Source organism: Rhinoraja longicauda, chromosome 1 (genome assembly GCF_053455715.1).
Source record: "Rhinoraja longicauda isolate Sanriku21f chromosome 1, sRhiLon1.1, whole genome shotgun sequence".
NCBI classification, from domain to species: Eukaryota; Metazoa; Chordata; class Chondrichthyes; order Rajiformes; family Arhynchobatidae; genus Rhinoraja; species Rhinoraja longicauda.
In genome coordinates this window covers 91,368,412-91,393,835 of record NC_135953.1, presented here as the reverse complement: position 1 = coordinate 91,393,835, position 25,424 = coordinate 91,368,412, and the positions used below count along the sequence as shown (strand labels likewise).

Here is a 25,424-nt window from a genome sequence, read left to right as displayed (position 1 = left end):
TGCAGCTATTTTTAGCTTATGCTTGTTTTGGGGGCTAGTCCCTTTCAGTTTTCTCTTCAGCATATAAAAGGCATGCTGAATTGGGTTCAGATCAGGTGATTGACTTGGCCACTCAGGAATTTACCATTTTTTAGCTTTAAAAAGCTCATTTGGTGCTTCAGCAGTATACTTGGGATCATTGTCTTTATGTAGAATGAACTGCCGGCCAATGAGTTTTGGGGCATTTGTTTGAACTTGAGCAGATAGGATGTACCTAAACACTTCAGAATTCATTATGCTACTACCATCAGCAGTTACATAGAAACATAGAAAATAGGTGCAGGAGGAGGCCATTCAGCCCTTCGAGCCAGCACCGCCATTCATTGTGATCTTGGCTGATCGTCCACAATCAATAACCCATGCCTGCCTTCTCCCCATATCCCTCGATTCCACTAGCCCCTAGAGCTCTATCTAACTCTCTCTTAAATCCATCCAGTGATTTGGCTTCCACTGCCCTCTGTGGCAGAGAATTCCACAAATTCACAACTCTCTGGGTGAATTTTTTTTCTCTCACCTCAGTTTTAAATGGCATCCCCCTTATTCTAAGACTGTGTCCCCTGGCTCTGGACTCGCCCAACATTGGAAACATTTTTCCTGCATCTAGCTTGTCCAGTCCTTTTATAATTTTATGTTTCTATAAGATCCCCTCTCATCCTTCTAAACTCCAGTGAATACAAGCCTAGTCTTTTCAATCTTTCCTCATATGACAGTCCCGCCATCCCAGGGATAAATCTCGTGAACCTACGTTGCACTGCCTCAATTAGAAGGATGTCCTTCCTCAAATTAGGAGACCAAAACTGTACACAATACTCCAGATGTGGTCTTAGAGGGCCCTATACAACGGCAGAAGAACCTCTTTACTCCTATACTGAAATCTTCTTGTTATGAAGGCCAACATTCCATTAGCTTTCTTCACTGCCTGCTGTACCTGCACGCCAACTTTCAGTGACTGGTGTACAAGGACACCCAGGTCTCGCTGCACCTTCCCCTTACCTAACCTAACTCCATTGAAAAAATAATCTGCCTCCTTGTTTTTGCCGCCAAAGTGGATAACCTCACATTTATCTATATTATACTGCATCTGCCACGCATCTGCCCACTCACTCAACCTGTCCAGGTCACCCTGCAACCTCCTAACATCCTTTTCACAGTTTACACTGCCACCCAGCTTTGTGTCATCCGCAAACTTGCTAGTGTTGCTTCTAATTTCCTCTTCCAAATCATTAATATATATGGTAAATAGTTGCAGCCCCAACACCGAGCCTTGCGGCACTCCACTCGCCACTGCCTGCCATTCTGAAAAGGACCCGTTTACTCCTACTCTTTGCTTCCTGTCTGCCAACCAATTTTTTATCCATGTCAACACCCTACCCCCAATACCATGCGCTCTAATTTTTCGTCACCAATCTCCCGTGCGGGACCTTATCAAAGGTTTTCTGAAAGTCGAGATACACTACATCCACTGGCTCCCCTTCATCCATTTTACTTGTCACATCCTCAAAAACTTCCAGATTAGTCAAGCATGATTTCCCTTTCATAAATCCATTCTGACTTGGACTTATCCTTTTACGGCTATCCAAATGCACCGTTATTACTTCTTTAATAATTGACTCCAGCATCTTTCCCACCACCGTAGTCAGACTAACTGGTCGGTAATTCTCCGTTTTCTCTCTCGCTCCTTTCTTGAAAAGTGGGATAACATTAGATATCCTCCAATCCACAGGAACTGATCCCGAATCTATTGAACATTGGAAAGTGATCACCAATGCGTCCACTATTTCTAGAGCCACCTCCCTGAGGACCCTGGGATGTAGACCATCAGGCCCAGGGGATTTATCATCCTTCAGTCCCATTAGTCTACCCAATACTATTTCTCGCCTAATGAAAATTTCTTTCAGTTCCTCTACCCCCGCCAGATCATCTGTCCTCTAGTACATCTGGGATATTGTTTGTGTCTTCCTTAGCGAAGACAAATCCGAAGTACCTGTTCAACTCTTCTGCCATTTCCTTGTTACCCATAATAATTTCACCCGTGTCTGCCTTCAAGGGACCTACATTTGACTTCGCTACTCTTTTTCTCTTAACATATCTAAAGAAGTATCATCAATGAAGATAAGTGAACCAGTACCTTCAGCAGCCATACAGGCCAAGGCCATAACACCCCCACTACCGTTTCACAGCTGCGGTGGTATGCTTTGGATCTTGGGCTGTCCTTCTCTCCTCCATACCTTGCTCTTGCCATCACTCTGATATAAGTGAATCTTCGTCTCATCTGTCCACAAGACCTTTTTCCAGAACTGTGGTTGCTCTGTTAAGTACTTCTTGGCAAATTGTAACCCGGCCATCCTATTTTTGCAGCTAACCAGTGGTTTGTATTTCTGTTCATGAAGTCTTCTGTGGACAGTGGTCACGGACAAATCCACACCTGACTCCTGAAGAGTGTTTCTGATCTGTCAGACAGGTGTTTGGGAATTTTTCTTTATGATAGAGAATTCAGCTGTGGCGGTCTTCCTTGGCCTGCCAATCCCTTTGCGATTAGTAAGCTCGCCAGTGCTCTCTTTCTTCTAAATTATGGTTCAAACAGTTGAGGTTTGGCTGATGTCTCTACCAGTTTTCTTCTTGTTTCTGAGTCTCATAATGGCTTATTTGAATTTCATTGGCACAACTTTGGTCCTCATGTTGATAGACAACAATAAAAGTTTCCAAAGATGATGGAAAGGCTGGAGGAAAGCCTAGATGCTGTGAGCTCTCTTATACCTGCATTAAGGAGGCAATTACACTCACCTGAGTAATTACAAATGCCTGTGAAGGCATGTGTCCCAAACATTATGGTGCCCTGAAATGGGGGAACTATGTATAAACACAGGTGTAATTTCTACATGGTGAAACCAAAATGTTTAAAAATACCCTTTAATAAAATCTGACAATGTGCACTTTAACCACAAGTGATTTTTTCTATTACAAATCTCAAATTGTGGAGTACAGAGGCAAATAAATAAATTATGGGTCTTTGTCCCAAACATTACAGAGGGCACTGTATGTTTACATATCTGTTGTGCTGCTGCAAGTAAACATTTAGTTTTTGCTTTTTGACATGACAATAAAACACTCTTGACTTTTAGAAAGTGCATCACCTCATACATCTCTGTATTACATTTCACTTATATGTATCATCCAATTATTAATTGCCAACTTCCTCACCGTTGCCACTTCCATGTTTGTTGACACCAACAAATTGTCCTGGCTCAACCACACTGACACATGAATGCCACTACTTCCCAAGAAGACTAAGGAAATGCGACTTGTCTCCAATAATGCACTAATTTCTACTGATGCAAAAAAGGAAAATGTGCAAAATGCAGAATAACAGCTACAGAGAAAATGCAGATAAAAATGTGCAATCACCACATTGAGATAGATTGGCGGTGGTGTGGGGGAGTGGGAATACGTCCTTACGTTTTGAGAGGTCTGTTGAAGAATCTGACGACAGTGGGGAAGAAGTAGTCTTTGCACATTCCACCCAATAACAAGAGTGGAAAGAAGAGGAAATGACCAAAATGCGTATGGTCCTTGTTTGCTTTGGCTGTCTTCCTGAAGGAGTGTGAGGGGCAGATAGTCTGGATCAATGGAAGACTGTTTGCTTGATGTATTTGGCAGCAAGCACAACTCTACAGTTTCTTGCAATCTCAGGCAGAGCAGCTGTCAAACCAAGCTGCGATGCATCCTTATAGAATGCTTTCTATAGCTCATCTCCAGAAATTGATAAAAGTAATTTGAGATATGTCTTTTTTCCTTAGTCTTCCAAGGACAGGCCTTGGTGTGCTTTCTTGGCTGTAGCATCAATATAGTTAGACCAAATTGTTAGTGATATTTATGTCTCGGAACTTGAAGCTCTCGACCGTCTCAATTCAACACTATTGATGTACAATGGGTAGTATACTTTACTTCAATTCCAGAAGTTGACAACCAGCCCCTTCATTTTGTTAAGGGAGACAATGTTGTCCTGACACCACATTACCATCTCCTTCCTGTATGCCGTCTCATCATTGTTTGAAATTCAGCTTACTACGGCGGGGTCATCTGCAAACTTGTAAATGGAGCTGGAGCAGAATTTGGTAAAAGAGTTGTTGGTGCACATGGAGTATAGTAAGGGGCTGAGAACGCAGTCTTGCGGATTGTGGGTGTTGAGAATGAATCTGGTGGATGTATCTTTGCTTATCCTTACTGACAGTGGCCCATAAGTTAAGAAGTCAAGAATCCAGTTGAAAAAGGGGTTTTCTAAGTGCTAGATCCAGGACTTTGGGGTGAAATTGGTTGGAATTATGGTGTTGAAAGTGAAGCTAGTCATGAATATGTCTTTGTAGATGGCCTTGTTATCAGGATGTTCCAGGGATGTGTAGAGCCAGAGAAATTATATTTGCTGTGGAATTGCAGTGCTAGGCAAACTGCAATGTCTGGAAAGCTGGAGCATTTTATGATGGCGGATGTCAGCCACCAGGTGAAGTTATTGAGGTATTCTAGCTTCCTTTTCTTTGGCACTGGAATGCTAATGGTCACCATCTGAAACAGATGGGAAGCTAAGAATGTAGCAAAAAGAGGTTAAAGATGTCTGCAAAAACTTCTGCCACATCATTTCTTTATGTGGATTTATTTTCTGGAAGGCCGATCAGAGGTCTGCAATGGTGACTATTGCACAGGTACCCGAGGCTGTCGGGACGGGTGATCTCATTTCATTGTACTGAGCTAGTTGGGGAGGGATGCATTGTTGACAGCAGACTGCCTGACTTTACTTTGTAGCCCGTTACAGCATTCAAACCTTGTTGAAATTGACCAGTTATTCTGGGTCTTTGGCTTGGCCCTGAATTTTCTCTTGGCCTCCTTGATGGCTTGGCGAAGGTCATGGATGAATTTCTTGCCCCACAGACTTGGCCTTCACCATGATGTGAATCTCAGAGTTTCCGATTGGGGAACACTTGGATTTTCTTCACTGGCATACAGTCCCCTACACACTTACTGACGAAATCTGTGACAGTGGTGGTATATTCATTCAGGTTGGTCACACAGTCCTTGAATATGGGCCAGTTCCACCAACTGACCTCACCGAGTTCCAGGCCCACCAAGATGAAGAGCTCTCCTTTCGCTTCTGCGGTTTTCTATGATGACGAATACTAGTGACGACCCCTTTCCAGTCTCCTCCATTTCTTCTTGTCTTGCATTCCCCCCAGCTTACAACCCAACGGTATGAAAATTTAATTCTCCAATTTTAGGCAACCTCCAATAACAGCCTACCCATTTGTTCCCCACACTTCCCTTTCTTCCAATTTGCTTCTTTATTGGTTGTGTAACAGTGGTTGAGGGTGTTTGGGGCTCTAGTGGAACAGAAAACGTATTGTAGTATTTTGGTAGCATACTCTTGCATACAGTCCAGACAAAATCCCCGGCTACGAAAAATAAGGAACATCCCCACAGTAATCGAGATACCACCGTTTCTTCAAGATTCAAGATATCTTTATCTTTAAGAACACAGGCTGCTAGTTACACTGCAGGAAGTTATAGAAGCTATAGAAATTGACATGCAATTGCTTCAATCGACGGTTGTGCTATGATACTCTATGAAACAATATAACAAAACAGCCTTTAGTATTTTTAGCTTGCAGTTAAAAAAAATACATTTTTAGCTGTTAAAAAGACTGTATTTGAAAACAATTTGTTGTTTCACAGAGGTGACTGCGGGTGAATCCATTACTCAGTTGTCTTTCTGCTGGCTGGATCACGCAACAAAAGCTTTTCACTGTACCTCAGTACACGTAACAATAAACTAAACTGTAGTAGACAATTGGCAAATACAGACACCATTTCCCCGGCTATGGTCCTAATCTTTGTGTTCTGCAGTGATTGATAAGACCTACATATATTTTAGGTTATGAACCAGGAATTCTCAAAAGCCAATGAGAAGGTTTATTTCCAAGGACAATTTTAGAACATCCTTGAGGCTTTTCTTTATCATCCTAAAAGCCTTTACCTTTAGACTTTAGAGATGTTTTCAAGAGAGTTAGATTTAACTCTCAGCTAACGGAATCAAGGGATATGGGGAAAAAGCAGGAACAGGGTACTGATTTTGGATGATCAGCCATGATCACATTGAATGGCAGTGCTGGCTCAAAGGGCCAAAAGGCCTACTCCTGCACCTATTTTCTATGTTTCTATTTTTCTATATACAGCATGAAACCAGGTTCCTCGGCCCACACCGACTTGTAGTCACCCCATACACTAGCACTATCCTACACACTAGGAACAATTTACAGAAACCAATTATCTTACATACCTGCATATCTTTGCAATGTGGGAGGAAACCAAACACGCAGAGAAAACCAAGCAGTCACAGGGAGAACGTACAGACTCTGTACAGACAGCAACCTTGGTCATGATCGAACCAGGGTCTCTGGCGCTGTAAGGCAGCAACACTACCGGTGCCGCCTTCTGTATTGTCCCTTGTTTAGCTGTGACAAGAGTTGCAGTCCTTGTTTCGGGAGTCTGCAGTCAGGAACGCAAACAATCTGACCAGCTCATTATGAACTGGCTCAGTGTAATTAGTCTTTATACGAAGGATGTTCGTCTGGGAGGAAAATTATGCCTGCGCTTCTCCAATCTCTGCTCTACCTACCTCGGCAAAATTTAATGCACCTCATCAAGTCAGCCAAAGCATGACCAGCTTTTCCAGCATTTTGCCATTAATTTTTCACACCATCCTTTATTTCTTCCATCGCCCCCTCCACTGACAGAATCCTCTCCTTTACGACAAACTGAAAAGTACTAATTTAATATTTGAACTACACCTTCTTATTTCCCACTACCTTCTTTATCCTAACTGGTTCAACACTCCCCCTACTATGTCGGTGCAGCAAGTATAACTACATGTCTGCAGTTGGCTTTTGGCATCTTGGTCAGCTGAAGACACAGGGTTTAACACAGTCAGAGACCTTGGCAAAACACTCTATAAATGCAAATCCCCCTTTCAATTCTGAACTGCTGACATAAAAATACTTTTCATTAATCAAATTCATTAAAAAAATTGATGAATATCATATATTTTTTTAATCAATTAAACTGCATAAGATAGTTCTTTCACATTACTCATGCAATCAGGAATTTGATAGAAGTGCAGCAAGTATTCAATTCACGTTTAAAATAATTCAAGTTTACCAAAGTCACTATACCTGTTGGCAATACTTGGTCTCTTTCTGTCAATGTGACCCATGGTCGCTGAGGAAGCTGCTCTGGATGAACTTTGAAGAGAAAATAAAAGCTCTTTAAAAATACAGGATTTTTCCATTTTATCCATGCTTTGGCCACATCAGGATTGTAACTTCAGGGTTGTAACACAACCAGTAATAATACGTTCTAAAATATTCAATAGAAATTGCAAAAACAAAACCTTGCTCATACTGCTTTGTTTTTTCCCCTGATACCTTTCAAAGACATCCATGCATAATGTGTCTTGGTGAGAAGGGAAAATCGAAAGGTCAACAAGTGAGTGTATAAAAACATGAGAGGCAATCATTTATCAAGCCTCTAACAACTGCTTATATATGTGTTTTTTATAACCCATTTTAAACTTAAATAGTTACAAAGTGATAGTGCTGGAGAAGGTGCAGCAAATATTCACCATGATATTGCCTGGGGTGGACACAAAATGCTGGAGTAACTCAGTGGATCAGGCAGCATCTCCAGAGAAAAATAATAGGTAATGTTTCGGATCGAGACCCTTCTTCAGACTGAGAGGGAGACCACTGCCTGGGGTGAAGCGTTTTAGTAACGAGAGAATGGAGAGGCCAGGTCTGCTTCCCTGTTGTGGACAAGGTTATGAGGTGAAATGATTGAAATACAGAGCATTGTGAGTGTAGAATTGGGGGGTGTAGAGAGTGTATGGTGCAGGAAACGTATCAGAAATAAATAAAACAAGAGAAAATAGATTGGGGGACTGAAAGATAAACATTTTAGACCAGACAGCAGAGAGTGCCTAGAATGTTCCGCTGGAGAGAGCGGTGGAAGCAAAGTCACTAATAGCATTTAAGAAGGGATTAGATGAGCATTTGAATCACCCACGCAATGAAGGATATGGCCAACTGCTGGAAGATGGCATAAATACGGATGGGTGCCCACGAGTCAGCGTGGATGCGATGGGATGGCTGACGTGTCCCCATGCTATATGACCGATTCAAAAATAAGGTATACTGACTTTAAAAATAAATCCAATACAATATTGCTATAGACATTAATTATTATTGATATACCTGCTAAATTGTCAAGCATGTAGTTCAGTAGCTTCCTTGTTCCATCTGGTTCTTGATAGAGGTTCAATATATCCTGTGACAAAGGATTGCCTATCACCAGAAAAATATTGATATCCCATCAAATTCTATTTGTTAAAAACATGGCAGTTGACTCATGACCAAAAGTGAAATTAATTATTTTTTAGCTCCCTGACAAATATATATTTTTAAATCGCTACTGAATAGGCAAGGTGAATAATGTACCAAAAATCTGAAAAGACCATTCGCTTGATCATAGTTAGCAAAAACCTGAGCCGTCAGTGCAACCCCCCCCCCAAAAAAAATCTGAATTGGCATTTTGACTGAAGAATCAGTAGACACCAAGGTTAAAAAAAAATAGCAAAAGTGAATTAATAGCACAATACATTTAGTGAAAGAATTACATGTCTCTCTAATCTCCTGGATGTTTGCTGCCTATACTTGTATTCAGATTTAACATTTTTAATCAAATTGAAATGAGACAGAGACTACGAAAGCAAGGCAAACATGACCTTGTACCCTTCTATGACTAAGAGTCTACAGCACAAAATGTGTCAAGATATTTTTCATTTCTCTACATTTCTTGAATATTTCTCATATTGCTATACACTATAACTGTTGTGGAATATCACAGGTTACAGCAGTAAATCCTTGATGCAGGGAAATCTGCTGGAGAACTCGCTTGCATAATGCTAATTAGACATCACACAATGGGCGAATTAGGGAACTGTTACGCAGGTCAAATTAGTTATAACGAGATTTGGATCACGAACTGGACAATGATTTAAAAGATGGAAATTGTCAAGCAGAGAAAAAGTTCACTTGGGAGGAAAAAAGTCTAGAGATAAAAAAGAATCACTTATCGACACTTCTGGAACAATACTGTATTACATAATGTACTTCTAGCTTGTAGTAACAAAAATAAACTTACAGCTGTTAAAATTATTTTTATATTTGAACATCATGCTTGAAAAATAACTTTGTTATTGCGAATCTGAAACTCTCCATCCCCGTCCCCTTTTTCTGTATTGATACAAGTTTTTCCTCATGCAGTTTTCTGTCATGAGGTTTCTTAAAAACTCAAAGCAAAAGTTATGTATGAAGATTCCGCACAAGTATTTGAAAAGCACCCTTTTGATGAGTTACTTTCGAGAAACATTTTTTGAAAAATATGTCAATCAGTAATTAAAATAGAAACATTTGAACTGTGATCTGATCAACTACAAAATCACAGACAGCAAGGAACTCAGCAAATGTGTACTTCAAACGTGAATGTGGCAGATATCACACAACAAATTCACTTTTAAGGATACACAAAAATACAGACACAGCTTGGATTTTACGAGTGTTTGGTTCACTTAAAATTGACGTACTTCACAGAAAAGCTGCAAAACATTGACACCTGTTACTCAATCACATCCATCTATCCTTTTAAAATTGCAAATGTACCTCAAGATAACGAGCCTCATAAATATATACAATAAAATCTCAGAAAATGGTCATACCTTGTCAACAGTTGAGATGAATTTTATTTTTTAAAATGAGTGTTCAACAACAACATCTAAAAGTTCTAAATGTTATAAGCGCAAGACACAATACTTAATACATGGAAGATCTGCAGCAGCCCTGACCTTTTAACCCCAGGGTTTGTAGCTGGAACAGTCGTCCTAGTTCGTAAGGCAAAACCCTTAACAGATTGTTATTTAAAAGCAAATCCCTGCAGAAGGAGAAAAAAAAACTTGAATGTGAAGTTTTATTAAGAATTCCATTTTCTTTCTGTTCATTTTTCCTCCTAGAATGTGATTTATCAAGTTTTATCTTGGTTATCAAGTTGCATAATCAGGCAAAAGAAAAAGCTAGTTTCCAGAATCATGGGACAGGAACACTTCACAACATCGCTAACCTTGTGACAAAATTATGTGCATATATATTTTTTTTAAATCAAGCTTGTTTTGCTTCTGGACTTTTATCTGTTGATGTTGGTTAGAAGTCAGATGGACTTTAATCATTTTGCTATAGATAACTTTGAGTTTAACATTTATCACTATTTGAAGTAACTGCCATTATGCTGGAATAACCCATTTGAAAAGGGCAGTGATAGTTTGATATCATTAAACAAAATAAAAATAGAATATTAGTAAATACTAGACAACCCATGGACCCGTTGGGTTCCCATTGTTACTAAAGGTTGTTTAGTAACTTGTCAGTTTCTTTGTTGAACCAAATTAAAACGCATGTTGCAATCAAAAGCGCTTGAACAATTGGTTGGGCAGAGAGCAGCCAAAACGGTACATGATAGCGCAACAATTTGAACAAAACACAACCGGTGGACCCGTTGGGTTCCCGTTGTGACAGCCCCTGGGCTGGGGGCGGGGGAGAGGAATGAGGAGAGGGAGCCACTCACCCAAGCCCCGGGCAGCCTTAGTGACGCCCTGCTGCAGGAGAGCGGCCGCAAGATGCTGCCCCATGTTCGTCCTGCCGGCTCCCATCTTCTTTGGCCTTCTCTCTGCCGCCGCGCTGCACCATGGGAGGAAGGTCAGGCGCAGGGCACGCCAGGACGGGCGTCGGTCCTCCCGGCGCTGCTGCGCAAGCGCAGATACTGGGCCCAGCAAGCCTCCCCCAACTGCGCACGTGTGGCTGCCTGGCCCATTCACAGTATAAAGTTTATTAAAGTTTATAAAGTGAATTTCCAGTTACATTTCCAGAAAGTCTACCTACATGCGAAACATCGACAACTGCATGCCAATAAACAAAACAGCCCCATCACCAACATCACTATATCAAGAAATAGAAATGAGGAACTGCAGATGCTGGTTTACAGCTGGAGTGACTTAGCGGGGGGTTCAGGCAACATCTCTGGAGAACATGGATAGGTGATGCTTCAGATCTGGGACCCTTCGCGGGGTCAAGGATTGATTGTTGTGGGGGTATACAGGAACGTAGCCATGTTCTCCGCAAATGTTGCCTGACCTGCTGAATTACTCCAGCACTTTGTACCAACATAACAGTATCGTTCTGCAGCCCCATCATATCCAACAGGCTGTGACACTGACCTGACCAAACAGGCTGTGACACTGACCAAAACACAAAACACTTGGTCAAGCAGCATCTATGAAGGGAATGAACAGACATTGTTTTGGGTTGGGACCCTTCTTCAGACTTATTGTAGTGGGGGGGGGGGGTATAGAGTTGAGGGGGGTTTGGTTGGTTGCTGGGTGGAATAGGTGACAAAGACTGGAGGTGAGAGACAGACAAAAGGGTGATAGATAAGGAGAGAGGAGGAGGGAGGGAGGGATGTAGGTGAAAGGGGAAAAGGAGTATAAATAGGAAATAAGGGACTCGAGGATGTGAGATGAGTGGACGAAGGAGGGGAAAGAACAAGGGTGGCTGGGGCAGAATGGTGGGAGAAATGGATGCAGACAGGGTTGGGTGGAGCACAGGTGAGAGAGTAGGGGTAGGGAGGGTATTATTTAAACTAGGTGAGTTCAATGTTCACACCGCTGGGTTGTAAGCTACCAATGTGGTTCCTCCAGTTTTAACAGCAATAAAATAAACATTTCTCATTTCCAATTGGGAGGCACAATTCAAGCACACGAGGCTTACAAATGGTGCCAAATACTTAATCTGAGAAGTATCTCACAAGGCTTTTGCCCACGATCTGCCACGTTATGGATGTCAGTGTCGAGCCAATTTGTCTCACTTTGCAGAACATTTCAAGCCGATCAATATATACAAAAGCCCACATGCTCTGACATCTTAGCCAAGATATATGTATTGAAATTAGTTGCCCCCCAAATCAAAATATGTCTAAAGCACAATATATACATAGTGTTACATTTTCTTAAACAAATAAACTGAACATAACTAATCTTGTTCATCTCTTTCCACTGCATTCACAAATTCCATGTTGAAACTGGTCTTGCACAAGCTGGATATAAAGAATGTCTTTTCCACACCAAGAGCAATTTCACGACCTGTAAATAGCTGTGCAGGTGCCAGCAGCTATACTTTGCTGCACCTTCTGGAAAGAACTCCTAGGCAAAGGCATTAAACTACAGGCAAGCAAACTCGCAAGCATTGGTGCTTCAGGCTTTCACCAAGAGGATACCTGATATGATCTTTCTGGGATTGTACCAAAGAATCCTGTCCAATAAACTGAACAGAATTGGAGGCAAGATCACTGCTTGTCTCAGGTGTTGGACTGGGGCATTTAGGAAAAGTCCACAAGAGTTGAGCTGTGATGTAAACAAACTTGGCGCAATTAGAATTATTGCAGGCTTGTATCCCCGATTCCACCTCTTAATGTATGTAACCAGGATCCAGAGAAAGTTTACTTGAATACTTTTATAGACAATAGATGCAGGAGTAGGCCATTCAGCCCTTCGAGCCAGCACCGCCATTCAATGCGATCATGGCTGATCACTCTCAAATCAGTACCCCGTTCCTGCCTTCTCCCCATACCCCCTCACTCCGCTATCCTTAAGAGCTCTATCCAGCTCTCTTGAAAGCATCCAACGAACTGACCTCCACTGCCTTCTGAGGCAGAGAATTCCACACCTTCACCACTCTCTGACTGAAAAAGTTCTTCCTCATCTCCGTTCTAAATGGCCTACCCCTTATTCTTAAACTGTGGCCCCTTGTTCTGGACTCCCCCAACATTGGGAACATGTTTCCTGCCTCTAATGTGTCCAAGGATGTAACTAGGAAAATTGACAGGGGAGAGTCAGTGGATGTGGTGTACCTCGACTTTCAGAAAGCCTTCGACAAGGTCCCACATGGTTCTAGAAATAGTGGAAGCATTGGAGATCATTTTTCAATGTTCTATAGATCAGTTCCTGTGGATTGGAGGATAGCAAATGTTATCCCACATTTTAAGAAAGGAGGGAGAGAGAAAACGGGTAATTATAGACCAGTTAGTCTGACATCAGTGGTGGGGAAGATGCTGGAGTCAATTATAAAAGACGAAATTGCTGAGCATTTGGATAGCAGTAACAGGATCATTCCGAGTCAGCATGGATTTACGAAGGGGAAATCATGCTTGACAAATCTACTGGAATTTTTTGAGGGTGTAACTAGGAAAATTGACAGGGGAGAGTCAGTGGATGTGGTGTACCTCGACTTTCAGAAAGCCTTCGACAAGGTCCCACATAGGAGATTAGTGGGCAAAATTAGAGCACATGGTATTGGGGGTAGGGTACTGACATGGAAAGAAAATTGGTTGACAGACAGAAAGCAAAGAGTGGGGATAAATGGGTCCCTTTCGGAATGGCAGGCAGTGACCAGTGGGGTACCACAAGGTTCGGTGCTGGGACCCCAGCTATTTACGATATACATTAATGACTTAGATGAAGGGATTAAAAGTACCATTAGCAAATTTGCAGATGATACTAAGCTGGGGGGTAGTGTGAATTGTGAGGAAGATGCAATAAGGCTGCAGGGTGACTTGGACAGGTTGTGTGAGTGGGCGGATACATGGCAGATGCAGTTTAATGTAGATAAGTGTGAGGTTGTTCAACGAGATCTGGGTGTCCTAGTGCATCAGTCACTGAAAGGAAGCATGCAGGTACAGCAGGCAGTGAAGAAAGCCAATGGAATGTTGGCCTTCATAACAAGAGGAGTTGAGTATAGGAGCAAAGAGGTCCTTCTACAGTTGTACCAGGCCCTGGTGAGACCGCACCTGGAGTACTGTGTGCAGTTTTGGTCTCCAAATTTGAGGAAGGATATTCTTGCTATTGAGGGCGTGCAGCGTAGGTTCACTAGGTTAATTAGGGGATAACAATAGACAATAGGTGCAGGAGTAGTCCATTCAGCCCTTCGAGCCAGCACCGCCTTTCAATGCGATCATGGCTGATCACTCTCAATCAGTACCCCGTTCCTGCCTTCTCCCCATACCCCCTCACTCCGCTATCCTTAAGAGCTCTATCCAGCTCTCTCTTGAAAGCATCCAACGAACTGGCCTCCACTGCCTTCTGAGGCAGAGAATTCCACACCTTCACCACTCTCTGACTGAAAAAGTTCTTCCTCATCTCCGTTCTAAATGGCCTACCCCTTATTCTTAAACTGTGGCCCCTTGTTCTGGACTCCCCCAACATTGGGAACATGTTTCCTGCCTCTAATGTGTCCAATCCCCTAATTATCTTATATGTTTCAATAAGATCCCCCCCTCATCCTTCTAAATTCCAGTGTATACAAGCCTAATTGCTCCAGCCTTTCAACATACGACAGTCCCGCCATTCCGGGAATTAACCTAGTGAACCTACGCTGCACGCCCTCAATAGCAAGAATATCCTTCCTCAAATTTGGAGACCAAAACTGCACACAGTACTCCAGGTGCGGTCTCACCAGAGCCCGGTACAACTGTAGAAGGACCTCTTTGCTCCTATACTCAACTCCTCTTGTTACGAAGGCCAACATTCCATTGGCTTTCTTCACTGCCTGCTGTACCTGCATGCTTCCTTTCAGTGACTGATGCACTAGGACACCCAGATCTCGTTGAACACCCCCTCTTCCTAACTTGACACCATTCAGATAATAATCTGCCTTTCTATTCTTACTTCCAAAGTGAATAACCTCACACTTATCTACATTAAACTGCATCTGCCATGTATCCGCCCACTCGCACAACCTGTCCAAGTCACCCTGCAGCCTTATTGCATCTTCCTCACAATTCACACTACCCCCCAGCTTAGTATCATCTGCAAATTTGCTAATGGTACTTTTAATCCCTTCATCTAAGTCATTAATGTATATCGTAAATAGCTGGGGTCCCAGCACCGAACCTTGCGGTACCCCACTGGTCACTGCCTGCCATTCCGAAAGGGACCCATTTATCCCCACTCTTTGCTTTCTGTCTGTCAACCAATTTTCTATCCATGTCAGTACCCTACCCCCAATACCATGTGCTCTAATTTTGCCCACTAATCTCCTTTGTGGGACCTTGTCGAAGGCTTTCTGAAAGTCGAGGTACACCACATCCACTGACTCTCCCCTGTCAATTTTCCTAGTTACATCCTCAAAAAATTCCAGTAGATTTGTCAAGCATGATTTCCCCTTCGTAAATCCATGCTGACTCGGAATGATCCTGTTACTGCTATCCAAATGCTCAGCAATTTCGTCTTTTATAATTGACTCCAGCATCTTCCCCACCACTGATGTCAGACTAACTGGTCTATAATTACCCGTTTTCTCTTTCCCTCCTTTCTTAAAAAGTGGGATAACATTTGCTATCCTCCAATCCACAGGAACTGATCCTGAATCTATAGAACATTGAAAAATGATCTCCAATGCTTCCACTATTTCTAGAACCACCTCCTTAAGTACCCTGGGATGCAGACCATCAGGCCCTGGGGATTTATCAGCCTTCAGTCCCATCAGTCTACCCAAAACCATTTCCTGCCTAATGTGGATTTCCTTCAGTTCCTCCATCACCCTAGGTTCTCCGGCCCCTAGAACATTTGGGAGATTGTGTGTATGTTCCTCAGAGAAGACAGATCCAAAGTAACGGTTTAACTCGTCTGCCATTTCTTTGTTCCCCATTATAAATTCCCCTGCTTCTGTCTTCAAGGGACCCACATTTGCCTTGACTATTTTTTTCCTCTTCACGTACCTAAAAAAACTTTTGCTATCCTCCTTTATATTATTGGCTAGTTTACCCTCGTACCTCATCTTTTCTCCCCGTATTGCCTTTTTAGTTAACTTTTGTTGCTCTTTAAAAGAGTCCCAATCCTCTGTCTTCCCACTCTTCTTTGCTATGTTATACTTCCTCTCCTTAATTTTTATGCTGTCCTTGACTTCCCTTGTCAGCCACAGGTGTCTCTTACTCTCCTTAGAGTCTTTCCGCCTCTTTGGGATAAATTGATCCTGCAACCTCTGCATTATTCCCAGGAATACCTGCCATTGCTGTTCTACCGTCTTCCTTGCTAGGGCCTCCTTCCAGTCAATTTTGGCCAGCTCCTGCCTCATGCCTCTGTAATCCCCTTTGCTATACTGTAATACTGACACTTCCGATTTTCCCTTCTGCCTGTCCATTTGCAGAGTAAAACTTATCATGTTGTGATCACTGCCTCCTAATGGCTCTTTTACCTCTAGTCCCCTTATCGGATCAGGATCATTACACAACACTAAATCCAGAATTGCCTTCTCCCTGGTAGGCTCCAGTACAAGCTGTTCTAAGAATCCATCTCAAAGGCACTCTACAAACTCTCTTTCCTGGGGTCCATTTCCAACCTGATTTTCCCAGTCTACCTGCATGTTGAAATCTCCCATAACCACCGTAGCATTACATTTGTGACACGCCAATTTTATCTCCTGATTCAACTTGTATCAAGAACAAGTACTTAGATTGAGCTATGGTTCACCATGTAGCACTAAAGTAACACAATCAGGTATGTGGGTGATCAGAGCCAGGTGGCAGCTTTACGTCTTCAGAGCCGACAAACATGAGATTTCTTAGTTCCTCTCAAACGATGAGCAGAAACGTTATTCTGTCAGATACATATCTTGAATGCAACAAGACGGCACTTTTTTCATGAAATTCATGCCTTTGAAGAAGCTGACTGTATCTCTTCACCAACAGAGTACGGAAATTGCATGTTGTCTGATGGTCTTGACCATCCATGACCACTATTATATTATTAGGTTCACTCCTTTGAAATCCACAACAATGTTGTTGGCCTTGATGACGTGAATGGCAGAGAACATCTGGATGACAACTGAAGGAACTAGATGTCACTTCACTTTCCAATCTGTGGTCAGAGCAATTCAGGTGTCAACACCTGTGCTAGGCCCGAACACTATTATGTGTCTTGCGGACAGCTAAGGACATGCAGCAATTCGAGCACATCTCGCCCCAATCAAGTGTTTTTCATTGGTACTAAGTTCAAATGAGCAGATTTCATGTGAATTGGAGATTCAGATAATACAAGCAGAATCTTCTAATTTAAGAAACATGCCATTCCAGTAAAATTGAAAAATTTCACCTTTTCAGGTAAAATATTGTGTTAGGGAGTTGAAGGACTATTGTCTACCCTCATAATAAAGGTAACTTTGAGAGCCATCCACTTCTTTTTTTCCAAACCAGATACTCTGGTTCATCATTGATGGCTGTCCTTTCCAGCATGCACCCCCAACCCCTCTTCCAATTAGTTATCCTGGAGGAGTAGGCAATTACTTCAGCCTACTTTATTTTAAACTAGTATACGATTAAAATATTTCAGACAAATCTCCCCCCCCCCCCCCCCCCCCCCCATTTCAAGATTTATGAGTTCCATCAAACCGATTTATTTTCAGGTATGTCAGCAGCTTTTATTCTTCCAGCAGAATCTACAGGGTAGTTGTTTTTAAAACTTTTTAATTCCACTTTGGCACAGCAAGTTTGAATCAACACTGAGGTATTTCTTGGTGATGCTGTACTTGGTTTGCAAGTTGGTTTGATACTGCATTCTTCCAGAATTCTTGTACACACCAATGATGCCCATGAGAAAGACTTCTTTTCTTTGGGATTTAAACTTTACATTTCATTAGACTTTGCACGACTGTCTCACCAGCATGATGTTCCATTCATTTCCCAGAACTTCTGAATTGGTAAAGTTTCATTTTAAAGTCTTCTGATGAGCAACTACAACAAAAGGAGAAAGCGAAAAAGAGAATCGCAGTTCCAAATGCTCCACGCAGTTAGAAACCAGTTAGATCCAAACTTCTTTTTTATTAGTTTTTATTTTATTTATTCCTTTTTATTTTATTACAAAGCAATGTGCACTCAGCTAGAAACATCTGGAACATGGGAATGGAATTCTACCCAGCTTGACAATTTGACTTGTTTTATTCACACTGTGGGTTACATCAAGCTAAAGACAATTCTTAAATGCTGAAGCAGCATCAAACAAATTATAAACAATCAAAAACCATTTAATAATTACATTCTTATTGAGATCACTTTTATGTATGGTAGTAAAACATCAAACCTGAATTTAGAAAAATATTTATTGCTCCATGCTAATATGTAGAAGGCATAGTTCAGCTGTGAACTGCTGAGTGGTTAAACAGTCCACAAGAACTGCTGCTAATGTGCTTGTACAGAAATCGAACTTAGTTACTTACCTGAGTGACACCATGATTCCAATTTCAGCTGGTAAACTGCGCAGTTTATTAGATGATAAATCCAAGTAAACAAGATTATAGAGTTTGGCAATATCAGGTGGAATGCGTGTCAGGTTGTTGTCATTCAAATGAAGTACAGTCAAGTGTGTCAAAGACCACAGTGAAGTACTCAAACTCCTCACTTTACCTACACAAAGAAAGAATTTAGAAACACAATAAGTTACAAGGAGTTTAACGGTGAATTATTTTTTAAAATCAAGTATATACTAGCTGCACAAAGCATTTGCTGCTGGTCAGCCGTATTTCTTTGATTATCTGCATCCTGACAGAGAATTACAAGTTAAGGCAAATAATCGGAATTAGCTTGATTTCTGGCATGTGGCCAAGGTTCCTCTATAAATCCAGAATAAATGTTTAGCATAGAACACAAAGTGCTGGAGCAATTCAGTCAGGCAGGCTCTCTGGAGGATATGGATTGGCGACGTTTCAGATCCTGACCTGAAACCCACTGAGTTACTCCAGCACTTTTTGTTCTACGCAAGATCTCTGTGTCTATAAATGTTTTGCATTTCAGCGCCAATAGCCATTTTGCCAAAGGATGGTTTAACACCGTTTGTGATATTTATTGGCTGGTCTCCTGAAGTGATGCTGAATTCAACCTTAAACATACCCTGTATGTCACACCAGACAAAAGTGAAAATTCAGGAGAATTTGGCCATTCCCAGCCTTGGACTGTGGATGGACAGATGCCGTTTCAGGTTAGGACCATTCTTCAGACTGATGGGATGGAGGGGAAGTCATTGGAAGAAAGAAGTGATGCAAAATGTGGAGCATGAACTGGCAAGTGACAGATGTTTCCATATGAGGGAGAGAAGGGTGGAGACAGTAATCAAGGCTAGAGGTGATACGTGGAGAAGACGAAAGGGTGTAGATGGTAAATTCTTTCCTCTCGATCTACATTTCACTCCCCACCTTTTCCCTTTTGTCTTCTCCACTTATCAATTAACCTTAGTTACCATCTTTCTCTCTCCCACACGACTCTGCCAATGAACTCCTCCTGACCTGCATCCATCCACCACTTATCAGCTACGATTCCACCTCTTCACCCCACCTCTTTCTACTAGCTATCTGCCCTCTCTCTACTCCATCAGTCTTTACAATGGTCTACCTTAAAACATAATCTATTTTACTCCACCGATGTTGGTAGGCCCACTGAATTCTTCCAGCAGTTTGTTTTATGCTCACGATACCAGCATCTGCAGTCTTTTGTGTCACCTTGGGCTGTGGGTGCAGTTTTTGGCATTTGTACCACCGTGAGAACCAGGATCAACAGTTCAACACTTTCCAAGTTGAAAAAACTCGCGGTCTTCCAGAGCTGAATAACACACTGCGTTTAATCTACAGTGTTTGGACGACTGTGATCAACAAATTTTCAAGCAAAAGGTCTGAGCACATGCAAAACAACAGGTGCCACAATTTCTAATTATGTTTCTAAAATACCACAGCAACACTAGACCTTCAAGAAAGTTCAAAGAGTGAATTTTTACATTTCACAAATGGAACATTAACATTCAGGGCTTCCAAGAGTTGCAGGCATAATACGCTCTATAAATTCATGCACTCCACGAGGGGAGAAAAGCAGCATTTGGCAGAGCCACAGCTACTCACCCGAGATTTCTAATTCTGCCCATTGTGATTTCTTCCCATTAGCTGCCTCTTCTAATGACATGATTGCATATATTCTACGTAGATCTTTTGGATCATATTTTTCTTTTGGCATTCCTATTAAGTCTAGAAAAGAAAAATAGTCAGTTTTCCAATCCAATCACTAACACTGCTTCTTTTGACTTTTTATGAATGTAAAAATGCAAATGTCTTTATCACATGCCAATGCAACATCAAATTTAGCAATTTTAATTGGCATCTGCACAATATCAAGATTCAAGTATCGACGTTAACAGCCAAATACTTCGACAATAACATAATTTTCATTACAAGGTGTCAGATGGACCAGATATGAACTACACAAAAGGGATTATAATTTGATGAAAATTTGTTTTTCAACCACAGAAGTTCGTTTGTAGCATTAATTAGGAGGGGGAGGGATTTTTTATTTATTTGGGTGATAGGGACTGCTCTTTGACATCTGATTAAAAATAGAGCCAGTACTCTACTTTTCCGGGAATTTTCATTTATAACCACTGAAAATCTGCCATAATGTCTGAAAACGTACCATAATGTAAACATGAACAAACAGTTCACAATTTAGACTGAAGGATGTTTATTTTTCAATGGACTTCTAAAACCATGCTCCTTTGACAATTACATACAAGGTTGCTCACGGTTCAATATGCAATGAGTTTTGTTGCGAAGGTCAGAATACTGTCACAAACAGGGTGCAAATCAGAGCCAACAGGGAAAATAAAATCTGCAATGGGACAAAGATAGTATTTTTGATTCTACAAAGATTCATTAAAGCGAGCTCTGGAACCTGGATGGAGCTGTTCGTTTTGTTTCTCGGGTCAGAAAATGATTTTATTTATATTTTCAGAAGCTATTCAATAAGATGTCCCACAGAAATCTATCCATGGAAATGAAGGTATATTCAATTGTTAAAAAGCACATAAGGTACTGTGAAAATGCATTGGTCAGATAAGGAGGATTGAATTGAGAAAGCCAAGATGATCGAGTTAGGCCCAATTTCTTTCTCATTGCATACTGATGGGACATTAGTTTTTAATCAGCAAAACTCAGTGTACTAGAAAGAGGCTGCTTTTCAAGGAGTTTGATAGAGTGGACACAAAGTTGATATTTCCTTTATTGAGGTGTCCAAAACCAGGGAATCAAACCCTCTATTTTGTTAGCCACTCAGGCAGAGTTGAGACTAAATGTCTTCATCCGGAAGATAGTGAATCCTTGGAACCCACTACTCTTGAGGGATAATCAGTGTGTACAAACAAGGTAAAGATCAATAGATTATTAGATGCCAAGGGAATCAAATGATCTGGGATTTATACAGGAAAGCCACACCAAGGTAAAAAATCATCTGCAACCTACATCTGCTTCTTTTTCTTACATTCAATATTTTTTGTATTTTGTGGTTAGCAGCAAATCACCCTTGCTCACTGACCAAGAAAGCTACCCGTAAGGGGCTTACAATCTATGCACACTTCTGCTTTATTCACATCAGTTGCGATCAGGTATCCCATGGTGTCTAGCACCTATATTATCAATGTGATCAACAAGCACCCAGTCAATTTAAAGAATCTTCACTAACAGCAAACAAAAAATAAAATATACAAGCAATATCCCATTTTAGCAATATCGACAAAATTGCATTTTCAAAATTAAAAAAACTGGAAAATCTACATGATATAATAAATGTTAAAGGGAAGGAAATTCAATAAATTTTGAAGAATGAGGATATTACAACCTACATGCATAAAATTAGTTTTCAGGCAGCACAGTAGAGCTGCTGTCTCACAGTGCCAGAGATCCTGACCTTGGGTGCTATCCGTGTGGAGTTTGCATGTTCTCCCTGTGACAGCCCTAGCTTCCTCCAAGTGCCCCGTTTTCCTCCCACATCCCAAAAGCTTGCAAATTGTTAGGTTAATTGGCCCTTGTGTGTGTGTAGGGAGTGGATGGGAAAGTGGAATAGCATTGAACAAGTGTGAACGGGTGATCAATGGTTGCTGTGGGCTGGCGGACCAAAGAATGTGTTTCCATGCTGTATCCCTAAAAACTAAAACTTAAAACAACAAGGACCGGAGATTTTATTAAGAGTGATTACACCGTGAAAAGAATACACCATTAAAAATATTCACACCTTTCAAAGTGTAACATTTTTTAGATATTTCACAACACCAAAAGTTTGTAAATTCCTGAAATTCACATCAACACTGACTGTTCGGGAGAACATCCAAAACACAAACTGTGAAAGTCCAGGAAACTAGTGGAAGGCATTCCTGAAATTCCAGATGAGTACAAAAATCTAAACTAAACCATCTACTTCACAATGTTACGACTCTAAACCCCCATCAATTTCACTGTCATCATAACCAAATAAGTCAAATTATTTCAGTTATATTTTAGAGAGATTGATTTTTAGAGGTTTAGGTGAGAAGGTGCACCATCTGGTAATCATCCTGCTTCATTGCCCATGCATACATAATTGAATTTCTTTACATCCTCAGGTAACATTGAAGACCCCAAAGCTAACTCCCCACAATGTATAAATATCTCAACATTGTGCCATTCGAGAAGATTTTACAAAGATGTCAATCATACTATTCTGAGCGTGCAACATAAAAAGGCTGGCGACCCAATGAAAAATTACTTTGTCAAAACCTTGCTTTATTGTTTATTTTCAGGTTTAGTCTGATCAATACCACAACTGTTTCTTTATGGGGTACATTTCAATGCATGTTTTTATAAGGAACACCCTATGGACTGCAGATGGCACAAAATGACTTCGAACCATGCTATGAGAGAGTCACTCTCATTACACACAAAGTATTCATCAACTCACAAAAGAAGAAAACAAATTATCGTTGTTTTGATCACGTTAAGAAGTGAAATGTTGCTACAAGAAATTGCACTATAATATAATGCCAAAAGCTCATATTTGACGGCTTTAGCCCTTCCTCACAGTCTATGGATATTGGTGCCACTGCAACAGTAATATTTATTAGTTGCAGTACCAGTCAGGAACAGCACCAAAGTTGCCAGTTACTTGACCGAATGGAATACCCATTATCTGTCTGAAGAAGGGTCTCGACCCAAAACGTCACCATTCCTTCTCTCCTGAGATGCTGCCTGACCTGCTGAGTTACTCCAGCATTTTGTGAATAAATACCTTCAATTTGTACCAGCATCTGCAGTTATTTTCTTATACTACCCATTATCATGATCTGGCCAGATTGGTATTTTCTTATTTTCTGCTATTGCACTACATTAATACTTCCAAATCAAAAAGATGACAGAATAATATCAGAAGATATTTCTCTCTCTCATTCCCTACTTTGGGTTACCAAGTCCAAGTTCAGCAATATTACCATAACCCAAGCTAATTCAAATGACAAATGACTGAACTTGAGATTTTCCTAAAATGCGTCTCAGAAACACCTTGCATAAACTAACTACCCCATGAACAAATGTGTATTTTTTAATATGCAAGATTTACTTCTATTTTCTATCAGTGACCAAATTCTGACTTGGCAATATGTGGTCAAATCAAAATATGTCTAAATTGTTGGAAATACAATGGTTATATTACAGTTAAAAATTGTGGCAGTTATTTTAAGAGAGCCGCTGGACATGAAGTTCCAAGAAGCTGACAACACGTTGGAGCAGGAACACCAAAAGTAAAGGAAAAACCACTGCCTTTGCCTCTTGTCCACCTAGACCAGACCTCTGCACTTACTCCTTACTTCTCTTAATTCAAGCTACGCTACATTTCATTGTCCCCATGTCATAGAGTCATAGAGTCCTACAGCACAGAAAGAGGCCCTTCGGCCCATCGTGTCCGCGCCGCCCGTTACCAAACACAGTCTAATTTTAATCCCATTTTCCCGCATTTGGACCGTAGCCCTGAATGTAGTAGCATTTCAAATGCCCATCCAAATGCCTCTTAAACGTTGTGAGTGTTCCCGCCTCCACCACCACCCCAGGCAGTGAGTTCCAGACTCCAACCACCCTCTGGGTGAAAAAGTTCTTTCTCACATCCCCCCAAAACCTCCCTCCCCTTACCCTGTATCTATGTCCCCTCGTTGTTGAACCTTCCACCAGTGGAAGAAGTTCCCCGCCACCTTCACAATGACAACTCCTGACTTTCATACATGGGAATGTTATCCCATGAGCCACATTGACAGAGAAGAATTAATGTCATTAGATGTGAAAGGTTTTACAAAAGCTCAAACTTAAAATATTAACTGTTTTCCTTTCCACATAAGCTTTCTGACATGCTGAATATTTATAATATCATCTTTTTTTATTTCTAGTTTCAACCATTTGCTGTTTTTAGATTTTATATAGTAAAAGAGAAAACCCATTCTTCTTGTTATAGAGCTGTCCAAGCGTTAAATCACAAGGATGAAACAAATTTCTTTGGATAAGGTCATCTCAATAACAATTTTTTTTTCTTTTCTGCCTTTTGCCATCCTATAATCCCCTCCTCTCTTACTCCCATTTCTATCACACCTGTAGCATCTGTACCCAGAGCGATGAGCTACTTGTTCTGCCCATTATTCAATTATGTTTCTGCAAAAGCTTTCAACATCCCATGCACCAATCAATGCTCCAAGTTCATCTATCTTACATGTGAGGCTTCTTGCATGAAAACAAATGCAATTTATCCTATCATCCCACGTTCTCATCAGCCACACTACTGCTTTGGGTCCCACCCTTTTGCCAAACTAGATTAAACCCTCCTGAATGGCACTACCAAATCTCTCTGCCAGGATATCCCTCACTCCCCTCCAATTTAGGTGCAACCCAAGGCACTAATTTTCTGCTTGTCAATTTCCGAAGTGACTTTTAAGTGGTTCATTAGTTCCTGATCAAAATCATGTTATAACCAATTTGATCTGCATAGGATAAATAGTGTTCACAAAATCATCAGTTGCATTATATCAAGATAGCGCTACTTGCATTGGGTAAGGAGCTTGCCATCCTACAAAACTATTTGTTGCTGCTTCACTCTGAGATAAACAGATGGCAAGAATTTGCAGACAGAAATTTAAATTCCAACCCTAAATTTTCCTAAAATTGGTCTTGTCATATACTATATACTATAATATGGCTTTGTACATTGAAGACTGTTGTTTGTGATTTGAGAACTTCCACGATTTCAACTCTCAATAAGCACTTTTTTTGCTGGGGCTGCTTTCAGAAGACACAATCTGTCAGTTCATCCGTCTGAAGAAGGGTCTCGACCCAAAACGTCACCCATTCCTTCTCTCCTGAGATGATGCCTGA

The 25,424-nt window shown here is 41.1% G+C and overlaps 1 protein-coding gene across 2 annotated transcripts in view; it reads right to left on the bottom strand.

Annotated features, from left to right (window-relative positions):
- The window catches only part of cnot6l (CCR4-NOT transcription complex, subunit 6-like), a 75,362-nt gene that overhangs the window by 27,656 nt on the left and 22,282 nt on the right, over positions 1–25,424 (bottom strand). The window contains exons 2-6 of one of the 2 annotated variants that reach the window (XM_078402264.1): positions 20,118–20,240; positions 18,450–18,636; positions 9,983–10,068; positions 8,334–8,423; positions 7,257–7,325 (exon numbers count right to left, since the gene is read on the bottom strand). In XM_078402264.1, the coding sequence (XP_078258390.1) occupies positions 7,257–7,325; positions 8,334–8,423; positions 9,983–10,068; positions 18,450–18,636; positions 20,118–20,229 (544 nt within the window). In that variant the 5' untranslated portion in view covers positions 20,230–20,240. Of the gene's footprint in view, positions 1–7,256; positions 7,326–8,333; positions 8,424–9,982; positions 10,069–17,893; positions 17,968–18,449; positions 18,637–20,117; positions 20,241–25,424 lie in introns of both variants that reach the window. The other variant, XM_078402274.1, reaches the window with a different exon arrangement.